This window comes from Chamaea fasciata, unplaced genomic scaffold (genome assembly GCF_029207755.1).
Source record: "Chamaea fasciata isolate MVZ Bird 193981 ecotype frontalis unplaced genomic scaffold, bChaFas1.0.hap1 SCAF_1, whole genome shotgun sequence".
NCBI classification, from domain to species: Eukaryota; Metazoa; Chordata; class Aves; order Passeriformes; family Sylviidae; genus Chamaea; species Chamaea fasciata.
In genome coordinates, this window is record NW_027094086.1 from 146,092,282 (window position 1) to 146,104,302 (window position 12,021).

Genomic DNA, 12,021 nt, shown 5'->3' on the forward strand with positions numbered 1-12,021 from the left:
AGTGGGGAGTCTGACTGTGCCAGCTAATGCCTCTGTGAATCAGAGCTTTCTTGTGAATTCACAGCTCAATCTGCTTACAAACATTCAGCTACACTGTGGAACTTCGTACCTCGCTAAAAAAGAGAGAGGATTCAGCAGTGGCTCTTTGTGATCTAGCCTACAACACAAATATATCGACAAATAAAAGGGCAGAAGTCCCTTCCCTGTTTCAAGAGATAAAATTCTCAACTTATAATTCATGCCTGAACCTGCTGTACACCACTGCCTGTTTACAATGTGAAGGGATCCTGCACTCTTTGGACATAATTTGTATTGCTCATGTGCTGTAGGGAGGTTTTATTGTCTCAGAGAATCAAGATCATTGCATTCTTTCATGCAAAGCATGTAGAACCAACCAAGACATTTGGTACCCAGGGGCAGTGATTTGCTGGCCAGCAGCCAAGTGAGCAGAGAAGATCTGGAATGATTTTAAGTCACACCTCAGAGAAAAAAAAAAATAATAATAATAAAAATATATATATATATATATGTATGTATATATATATATGTATGTATATATATATATATTAATATCTTTGGATACAGGAAGATAGCTCACATGAAGTTACATTTGTTTGACTTCTAGTCCTATTGTTCATTTCAGAACTGAACTACTGACCCAATCTCTCAGTTGTACACACCCACCATGCTCTCACTCACATTTTATAGTAGACTCAGAGTACAGAAACTGCCTTCATTTCAGAAGATGCTTAAAGAGAAGATGCTGAACAGCAACAAAAGAACAGGCACACCAGTCTGGAATTTGTTTGAAATAATCCCCCAATGAAAAATATGTGTTTGGGACCTCAGTATCATCTCTCTGACTCTCAGTGTGGGTCCACACTTCTTCCCAATGTGGGCACACCCATATTTTTTAGTTTAATCTACTCTGGGAATGAACTAACAGCACAAGACTCAGCTCACAATGATAGAGAATATTTTTGACCTTGCAGGAAGACAGCAGGGCACACAGAGATTGACATCCCCTGGTACAGGAATCCCAGAATTACCTGAATTCAAACAACACAGGGGGAATGCCTTCATAATGCGGCTGAAGTGCACACTTATTTTCTTTTTTGGATAGAGTTACACAAGTAGAGGCACATTTCAGCATAGTATATTAGATACTGCAACTGTACTCACTCTTCAAGATACTACAGGCTATTTCTGTGGAGTGGCAGGGGAACATTAGCAGCATGAAATAGTAATCTTTCCATCATTTTATTCCTGAGTCTGGCCTAGGTTTTCTAAGTAAAATGTGTTCTCTTTCCACTTGAAAACACCACACCTCTTATTTGGAATTCCAGCTGTTCCATAAAAATTCAGAATTGATTAACTTAATGACAGCTAATAGGCAGAACTGTTCTATTGATCTGATTCCACTCCTCCATGGAGCCCACTTCAATTAGGCAGCCCTCAAGCCATATTGTCTCCTCACTTATTTTTTGGTCTTTTACATAGATTTCTATGCAGTCATTAACAACCTTGTCTAGGACACGAGCACATTTCAGAAGAGGATCTTGCTCCCCATAAGCCCATGACAGTTCTTCTCTACACAGCAAAAGAAATGAGAACAATCCTTATCCTCAGTGTTCAAATACCCAATTAACCAATCAACCCTTTAAATATGTTTTATAAAAATTGTTCTTTGAGAATCTGCGCTCCTGTTATACTTGATATGCTGACTCACTTTCTAAAATATTTAAAAGCCTCATTTTAGCATTATGCCTGTTATCACATTTTCATTAAAAAATCAGCCTCCTTATCTTTATATATGACTGCAGAGCTATTTGCATTCCCAAAGGCCATTAAAAGTAGCAAGAATTGGGCTAAACTAAGATAACAAATTTACAGGCTTATGTTAAAACCCGGAGATCCTCAGCCTGTGTAAATAGCTAAAATGTTGTCAAAGTACTTGACCGGCTGTTGCTATTCCCTTCCCCCTTTTAATGGAAAAGTGTTTTAATGGCACATCCACACATCCAGCTAACAAACCCCGAGGGGGAGAACAAGATTCTCTAGTCCTCTCCAGCCAGATCCTGAATCTATCAGTGCCTGCAGGCTTTGCCACGGACTCCTGAGCACCGGGTCTAGCAGAAAGCCAGCTGTGATAATGGTGCACTGCACGGTGCCCAACTCCAGCCCTCTGAACAAGAAACCACAGCAGCGTCAGGAGCAGCCAAGTGCACAGAGGAGACCACGTCCAGCTCACATCTTGATCAAGCAATCACAGCCTGACAGTAACATACAGCATTACTTATCACTTACAGAATGTTTTCTGTACATGATGTCCAAAAGACTTAAGGGTTCAGACCCATGAGACAGATAAGCAAGGAGATAAATGATTGGAATTCTGAGCAGTTTAACTGGCATAAGAGGTGAGCAGCATTGCTTATCAGAAAGAAATTGTATAGAAACATTTTTAATTACCTAAGGAAGAAAGGGATTGCCTGCCTTCAGCAGCTAAAGCAGTGCTTTGCTTATCTCCACATCCCAATCATTTACTAATTATTATCATTTTTGTCAATCTCAAGACAGAACATGACTTCATTTGCATATAGACACATGAGTCTAAAGTAGATTTTTAAATTTATGCCTTCAAAGCTTCTGCAGATGTTTCCAAACTTTCCCCATCCTGTTCCTGCAGTGCTTTTTCATGGCCAGCTTCTGTTTGGGTTAGTGTGGTAGGTCAGAGCACAGATTTAAGCCAACTGTGACACTTGCTTGCCTCTGGATCCAGGGAATGTCACAGTAAGGAACGCAGAAAAGGGATGGTCAAAATCTCTTACGACAGCAGCAGCTGCTACTGAAAAAGACTCAGTCCTCTACAGCCAGACCAACACTTTGCCTTCAATTTTTCTCCAAGCTACATTTTTCAGTTTCTTGATCACTTTTAAGCAAGGAAAAGAATCTCAGTAATTCTTGATATGCATAAGCCTGGAAATAGAATTTCAGCTAGAAATAGAATTTGAATAGAGCCTTTTTTCAGTTATGAACAGTTTTAGATAAAATAAGGCTTTAGATCTGCTTTTGGTGTTGGAAGATAAAAGTGCACTCAAATCAATAGGCAGAGATTGGATTCAACCCCCCGCTGTCAAGCCATTTTACTAATAATGTATTGTGAAAACAATAAAAGAAATGATGGGAGTGAGCAAATTTGCTCACAGACTCAGACATTAATATTCATCAATATGATTGATATTTATATATTCTTGATATTTCTATTTCATGCTCACACTAGGGCAGAGCTGAGAGAGCACATACTTCCAGAATATTTAAGTGTACCATATGGGTATAATTGCAATTCAGCCAGTTATAGAATATACTCAATCAAGATTCTGCATATAATAAAGACCTATTCTGAGCATTTGGCACTTCATGTAGGAAGACCAAAGTAGCAGAGACATGGCAAGCCAACAGCAAAATGGCATTAGGCAGGTAACACTACTTGAAACAAAAACACCTCTGCTTTACAAAAAGGCAACACGTACTTCTTGACTTACAAAACCCAACACTTTAACACAGCTTTAAGAAGGAGGAAGGGACAGCCCCATAGCCCTCTTTGTTCAGAAAAGGCACCTAAAAACCCCTTTCTCCCAGAACCACAGGTAGACTTGTTTTAACCTGCAGCAAACAGTGACAAAAATATATATTCCAAAAGCATTGAAATGACAAGAAAAGTCCAACACCTGCAGGGTTAGATGAAGGCAAAGTTTCTTAACCCCAAATATCAAAGTTGCTCTCTTCTTGTTTTCTCTGAACCGTTGAGCCTGCCTGTTTTGGTCACTGGTATAATGTCACCCTGAAAATGCAGATTATATGATCCTATTTGTGATGCTGAGTGTCTTCCTATGCTCTTCCCTTCCCTAAAATACTGTACCAAGAAAAGAAAAAAAAAAAGAAAAAGAAAAACAGTATGTGAGGCTCTCAGCCTATCACACCAGAAAGAACTATTTTAAGAATTAATTTGTGCCCTGAGAGATCTGTTTATATTATACTCCCGTGCTGTCCTTACCAAAGATTAAAGTGAAGAACTTCCAATGTCTTAAGGAGAGGAGGAAAAAATTGAGGAACTGGAGGGTCCGGGCTCCACTGCGGTGCCCCAGGCACGGCCCAAGCACGGGGAGGGGAAAGTGGGGATAAAGGGAATGGAGATGTTGATCTGCCAGTGCCCCCAGAGCCCAGGAACCTTCACCAACCCCAGCTGGAGCTCCGAGATAGCAACCAGACTTTCCCTTATGCCACCACTTCTTTAACTCTGCCCATCCTTTACGGCTGAGGATACATCTCTTTTTTATTCCTGCCACCCGCTGCTTTTTAGACAGGGAAAGTTTTGACTTCATTCCATCCTGGTAAGTGCAGGCAGAGAGGAATATCCTCCAAAATACAGGTTTGACAGAGAAAATGAAGTCTTTAACTTTCTACCTCTACAGAAGCACATGAAGCAGCCACCAAGTGAAATAAATTAACCGAGTTCAGATATGCTGTGGGCACAGCTATTTCCCCCAAAGCCAGTAGGAGTTTTACCTACTTGCAGCTGCTTTTTGCCCCCCCATGCCATCCCTGCTTGTTCATGCACAGCTTGGGCACACGCTGTACCCTGAAGTGCCCCTCCAAGATAATGCCAGACAAGAAAAATTCACTGAAAGTGCATGACAAAGTCAGAAGCTGAACCTCACTTTTTGCAATTTTATATCTATCTGCAGAGATGCTTTTAAATACCCTTGCCCCTTCCTCCAGTGAAAAAGGGCCTCCATCCCAACATACTCCCCCCTCCCAGCACACATGTAAGGAACAAGTTACAGAACAAACCTCTGTAGCCTTCAGCAAGAGGTACAGGCTGTTAAAAATAGCACAATTTCAGCTTTCCCCCCAGGTCTCCACACACACCGCGAAAGCAGACCTTGAACCCAGCTACACAGCACTTTCCTCCTGCCACTGGCTGGTGACTCAGTTGACAATTTTCAGAACACACACCAAAAAGATTAAAAAAAAATTATAATAATCATACAAGAAACACAAAGCTACACACCGCAAATCTGTATCTGTTTGAAATTGAGGAAAATAAGCATTACCTGGTCTTGCTGTTGGGCTTGTTTCCCTGATGCATTTTGCTCCTTGGCTGTAGTCATGCTCACCTATTTGTGCCCACTGCAGTGGCAAACAGGATTTTACTCTGTGTGTGTGTGTGTGTGTAAGCTTGTCTGTGTGTTCAGACATACACGCACACACACACACACACAAAGACTAAAGGGATACGGATGAGTAACTAGTCCATCACTTAATCACCAGCTGAGAAATTTCCCACCCCCACAAAAAGAAATAAATAAAAATGCAATGTAAAAAAGCACTAGTCTGGCTGTCTTCCCCCTTGAGCCTCTAAAATAAAAGCAGAAGCAGGAGCAGAGAGGAGGATGCTGTGGGGGCTTCTTCAATTAGCAACAGCCTCTGCAATCGTCACAGAAACAATGATAACTGCTTGGCAACCAGCAACTGGCAGCTCGGAGCCGGAGGCAGCGATGTGGTCCTCGCTCCCTCCCCACCTCCACGGCGGCCGCCCGCGCCTTGCGCATGCACGGGGCTGCCTCGGCGCGGGCTGTGCGGCTCGCCGGGATGTGCACGGCCGGCACTCATCCATCCCCCTCCCAGAGCAGCGGCCGGCGGGGTCTCTGCCCCATCCCGCGTCCTCCTCGGGGCCGCTGCGCCATCCCGCATCCCCCGCGGGGTCTCTGCCCCATCCCGCATCCCCCCGGGGCCGCTGCCCCATCCCGCATCCCCCGGGGCCGCTGCCGCGCTCATGCGGAGTTTCTGGCCGGTTCGCTCGTGTCTTCTCCCAACTCGCGGCGGCCCCGGCGCGGTCGGTGCCCGGCTCTGAGGCAGGGCTGTGCCAAGGGCAGCCCCGCTGCCCCGCTGCCAGCCCGGCTCCGGAGGACGCGGCGCTGCCCGGGAAGCCGGCTCGCAGCCATGGGGCGCAGGGAGCCCCGGCGCTTCCCGGGGAGCTGCCTCTTCAGTGCCGAAGGTTGAACCGTGCCCCCGGACCCCGCCAGCCCCCTGCATGTCCCTGATGTGACGGGGGGCCACCGTGCACGTCTGCTGTGGTGGCTGCCATGTAGGTCACGTTGCAGGGTGACACAGGAGCACGCGTGCCCCGCTCCGCTCCGCGCTGCTGTAGCCGGCTCCCTGCAGCCTCTCTGCCACCACAGAGATCTCTCTCCAACACATCGGAGCTGTCAGAGGAGCCTTCCCGAGCCCGCTCGCCCACCTCGCTGTCAGCGCGGGGTGACAGGGCACAGAGGTACAGAGCCACGCTCCTGGAAGGGACCCTCGCATCACTGGACAGAACTTAGAGCAGCACGGAGGTTCTTCGGGATTTGCTCGGGACTGATGCGAGCCCCCACTCACCCCAACACCTGGTGACACGAAAATGCCACGTTGCTGCTTCTCCCATCCTCACCTCCTACCCAGCACACCCGGGATGGAGCCCAGAGCTGTCCTCAGTGCTGTAGCGCTGTGTAAAGCAAAATGTTCTCCCACTCACGTGGTGCTGGGATCTCGGCTGAGTCTGCTAAGGAAAGGGAACATCAGAGTGTTGATCTGACAGGGAAGTGATTATGCCTCATTTGATCCTCAGTTTTAGAGCACGGGTTTATTATACAAGGTCACATTCACCAACACCGCTACAGTCAATGTCTCCTTACACCTGGGATAATTTTGATCCTTGGTTCAGGAACAGATCAACGGCAGGCCAAGTTCTCCTAAAGATATCTACAAGCCACCACTCAGACTCTCTAAGTGTTTCTGTATTTTTACCATTACATTCACAGGAGTTCATAGGAACCATGGCATAATAGATCTGCAACATGGAATTGTCTGGTAGTACACTGGACAACCTTGCCTTTTCCCAGGTGCCACAAAAAGAAAAAAAAAAAAAAAAGTGAATGGCACCTCTCTAACAAGAAACAACAATAATTTGCATTCAAATCTAACAGCCTGTGTTGATTTCTTGTTGCATTATACTCTGACACAGTCCTAGCTTACATTGCAATTCCATCTCTTTAGTCCCCATAGTTTAAGTCACAATATTTTCTAAAGGTTAATAGTGAGGTTATTGTTCATACCTTTTTCCCCAGCCATCAGAACAGAATTGTTTTCAAGGTTTTATATAAATGGATCAGTTTGAATTTTCCAATTGCCTTGGTCTACTTTTCTACCTGTTGTGAGTGGTAATGAAAGCTTGTTTTACTCCACACTTCCACAATTTTTTTTTTCCAAGAGGAATTCAAATGAAACAAAACAGTATTTGGAATTGGTGTGTTGGTTTTGGTTTTTTTTTTTGATTGTGGGATTTTTGTTGTTTAGTTGGTTGTTTTTATTCTTTTAACTCCCCCACCATACATGCTGGAAATTTCTGCAAACCAGATCCCTTTTGAAAACATGGGCCATTCACTGCGTCCCTGACCCCTCAGTACCTACATTGGAAATCCCTAAACTTAATTGCACTTCATGCCCTCCCAGGGCAGATTCAATTCTTTCACAGATAACAACTTAAGACACAGTTCTCACCGTTTTTCTGGAAATGACCACTCTCCCTTAAAATGTAGGTTTTTTTTCCCACTAAGCTTGTTGTTGGACACATAAGAAGTTAATTGTGCTAATTAGTCCAGCAGTTAGCAATGCAAATGCACGTGGCTGAGCCTCATTACATGGATGCATTAGGAGGCTGCTGCTCTGACTGCATCTCCCAGTGCTTGGCACAGCAACCCCAGTGTTTCTGAAATGCCTTGATCTCTCTGCCTAGCAGCGCCTCCCTGTCACCCCTGACCAGGGCAGGGTGTCCCATCCCCTCAGATGGCAGCTGCTCAATTGCCTGAGGATGTGGCAGCAGGGCCAGTGACATCCCCAAGCTCTCAGTCACCCTCCTGCCTTGATCAAAGGGGTTCTGAGGTTGCCAAACACCTCCTGGGGAGACACTGGAGAAGGGAGCAGTGGCCACTGCCATGCAGAAATGCTCATTAGTCACAAGCAGACAATAATCTCCTCACACGTTAGCAGGGCTGAGGCTGTCCCTCCTGACACCTGAGCTATGTTAGGGTACCAACGCTATTGCTTGTCTGAGTCATCACTGATGGAAGATTAATCCACCTCTATCAAAGGACCAGAATCTGTATCTGCCAAACGCAGCAGGCAGAGGGATGGGTCCCAGGCAGTCCCATCTGGGGCATGGCAGGAGGCACTGGCAGACAAGGACCCTGGGTGTATGACCTTCCCATCCATCCCTCTCCACAGCATCCCAGCTGATCACAAGGACACAGGGAGCAGGTTGTTCCTCCCTTCCAGGGTCAAATATACAAACAGGCTTTTCAGCCTCTACTACCCACAACTGAAATATGTTTGTCTCCACTCCCTGCCCATGAAGGTGCCAATCTCCAGACCCACTCCCTGCCCCCAGAAACTGCATCCCTGTCATGAGCATCCTCCATCAATCCACGTAGCCCACACTGTGCCACCACTGGGACAGTTCAGGAGCCCATGATGAGCATAGACAGCACTCCTCATTAACCAAGACGGATGTTCAAAATGCCAGCTACAACCAGGGAAATGCCATCCCCACACTTGACAGCAGTTACCTCCTCAGGCCCCAAAGCCGGACAGACAGACAGACAGACAACTGCCTCCCATCAGGAGAGGAACCAGCAATAGGTGAAAGGAGCTGTTCCAGCCTCTCAACTCAACCCAGAGTGCTTGTTTCAACAAAATCATGCAGCACTGCAGTAATACAGATAATTTTTAATTACCTTGTAACAAATTAGTCACACATGTCCTGGAGCATTTTCTGTTAGAAGAAAAGTGCTTAATTCTCCTGAGACTGGCAGGAAGAAGCTTGTGGTGTGGGATCATTCTTAAAATTCTCCTTGGAGTTCACAAAGTCACCACAAAGCTTCATCCCGCTCAAAGATTGTTGGAAACCTTGAACACTGCAAAGAGGAATTAATGTTCAACTGGCTCTGGAGGATAACGTGGAACAAAAGCTCAAACTGTCATCAGCACAAAGACTTGTGAACTCCTAGGTGCCAAAGCACAACAACCTTTCTTTATGATGAAGCATTACAGCAATGCATGATAGCAAAAGGAGACGTTTGTTACTGCTCCCAAACATTTTTAAGCAGATCAGGGTACAAGGCCATCCTTGATTCTGCCCTTCCATGGGGGTAGGGGTGTCTGGATACAGGGCAGCTCCTCTATGGGAAGCACCAATGGGCTCTCAGGAGACAGTGCAGAGCATTCCTATTCCCTGTGTGCTACAAAGGCCAGACCCATCAGCAGCCTGTGCTCACACTGAGCCCTCCAGCTGCACACATCTGTTCCAGGGAGTACAGACTAAGAGCAGTGATAAGCCTGCAGCAGCAGCAGGTACAGTTATTGGATGCAGAATCCCTCTGCTCCACTGAAACCTGGGGTTTTAGCTGCACCACACCGGGTTATTTATTCCCCTTTCATTGCCACATAAAGAAAATTGAAGCCAGTGGGCAAAGTGGGTAGAAATTAATTCTACTTGATTAACCATATATTTGAACAGTCTGCTAATGTACTCCCTTCTCCAGATAATGACCAGATCTCATGGAGAGCTATGTATCTGAAATTTTGGGGGGGATCTAAGCCATTAGTACCATTAGTATTTGGGGTGCAGTAATGTGTTACCTCCAGCAGAACACACCACATGATGTGGTTTTGTACATCCAGCCCCTCTGAACTTCACACTTGCTGACAGTTTCTACTGGTTTGGCTGATTTGCTCTTGGTTAAGGAAGGACACAAGGCCCAGGAAAAGCACATGGCAAGAGAAAAATCTTCTCAGAGAAATGTTAGAAAGAAAAAGGTTTTTAGGGCAGTTATATAGGTAGTAGATGTTTTAAAAACAACTCAGGAATAGAGAAACTGTGCCAGCACAGGCGTCCACTATGAGAAAGGTGAGATAAGCCTTTAAAAATGTTGCAGCCATAGATTTTAGCATCCAGTCATTGAAAGGCAGGTCAAAATTGACCCACAGGATGCAAGGGGAACAGTGCTCAGTGTGTGTTAGTGCTGCTTTCCAAGGTGTGGAGGCAGTGGCATGGGGATGCAAGGCTGGCTGCTCCAGCAGCAATGGTGTGAGAAGGTCTCCCTGAACAGTGCTCTTCTAAGAACAGCAACATACTCCAGAAAAGGCAAATCCACTCAATCTCCAATACTGATAAAATACCTTTGCAATAATAAAATACCTTTGGTGCCCTATTTCACTACCATTCCAATTTTCATAGAGAAATTCAAAGAGGGACAAGAGGGAAGGGTCCGTAAAAATCAAGATGTCCATGGTCCCAAGATGTGCCAGGGCAAGCTGGTGACCTGTTACCCCTCCTCAGTCCCAGTGCCAACATCTCACGCACATAAAAAGCAATGGCACAGCCCCTCTCCCTCTGGACCTGTATGGGTCAGATGCAGTGAGTCGGAGGGGGCGGTGTCCTCCTCTGCAGATCCCTCTGGAGGTCAAGGGCTCTTCATACAGAAGATGCCAGAGAAAAACAGAAAGCTGTAAACCTATGAGGTCTGCATGGTTAGAAACTCTTTTTACAGGTGTTTATGTGCTTTAGATGCCTCAGAAACAGGCAGAGGTTCTGGTTGCTCATTCTGGAGATTTCTGTTCTGTGCTCATCCAAAAGAGCTTCGGAGAGGGAGAAATTAATTTTGTTTTGTTCAGAAAGCACAGTTTGTGCCCTGCCCCTCTCCAAGAAGGTGACAACACTAATATCCCATTATTCCACAGCAACGTCCCCAGTTGTAATCTGGAATTGGAAACACTTAGTGGGAGATCAGCTGATACCAGCCCTCCTCCTACAAAGGCTGCAGAGCATCTCTATTGCCTACACACCATCTCCAGCACTGCTTCTCATAATATTTCCTATTAGAAGATGAAAAAAACACTTTAGTCTTGTTCCAAGTTAATCCCTAGCTTTGACAAGATTTCTCAGTTTTTCAATGGGCATCCCAAAACTAATTTTATTATAAAAGAAAGAAAATCTTTGGCCTTCAAGGATATGCACTAATTAGCTTTATCTTGCATCAGCCCTGCTACTGTTGCCCCTCTCTCGTTGTCTCCAACATGTTGGTTCTACTAAGAGTTAGACATGAGACAGTCTCTATGTCCAAAAGAATTTTCAGGGGCTCCACTGAGGACCTCTCTGTCTTGGAGGTCCACTCAGATATATGAACTTCCAGATTTCAAAGGTTCTGTGAAAGTATTCGAGGCAATAACAGATTATGAATGTAGTTACAGTTAAAAATACATCACACTCCCATTACGCATGACCAAAATCATTAAGAAAGCAATCTGGTGCGCTATTTTCATTTAACAGATCAAATCCAGTTTATTCAGTCAATGCCATTAATTAGTCATTTGCATGAATATCTGTTCCTGCAGGGGATACGCTTCAAAATGTCCCCACAAGCAGGAGAACTTCCATCTGAGCCAGCAGGTGTGTGGCAGCAGGGGACACAGAGACAATGGCAAGAACGACTTGTGTGTCTGCATAACAGTCCCATGGTGGTGTTATTATTTGTCCATTACCAAAGCCTCACTAAGTTGCAATTTTTTGTGTTTTAATCTTGAGCAGGAGAAGGTGGTTTAAAATTATTAAAATAGGTTGATTTTGAAGCACTGTATTCTGCTGCTTCCCGTTTCTCGCTGCCGCTCCGAGTTCCAGGACCCCACAGTTCATGGTAAACAAATAAGACAACACGGGCATGCAAGCTGTGAAGAAGTCTGCTCTTTCATGCACAGCCAGAACTGTTTTGCATAGCACTTTCCTGCCTGAATCGAAGCGTGACTCTGGGGAGCACAGCAGGTACCTGTACCCTTCTCGCTCCTGGATTCCACACCTACCTCGGTTTGCCTACCCTAAAGATCAAGTGTGTGAACTGACAGTCAGACTTTTCTGTTGAAGTAGTT

The 12,021-nt window shown here is 45.4% G+C and overlaps 1 protein-coding gene across 3 annotated transcripts in view; it reads right to left on the reverse strand.

Moving 5' to 3' along the window:
- DPP6 (dipeptidyl peptidase like 6) overlaps window positions 1-12,021 on the reverse strand; it is a 485,832-nt gene that overhangs the window by 249,252 nt on the left and 224,559 nt on the right. The window contains exon 1 of one of the 3 annotated variants that reach the window (XM_066200942.1): window positions 5,115-5,472. The exons of the other annotated variants lie outside the window; for them this stretch is intronic. Within the exon in view, the coding sequence (XP_066057039.1) occupies window positions 5,115-5,171 (57 nt within the window). The 5' untranslated portion in view covers window positions 5,172-5,472. Of the gene's footprint in view, window positions 1-5,114; window positions 5,473-12,021 lie in introns of those variants that run through there. 3 annotated transcript variants of the gene reach the window in all.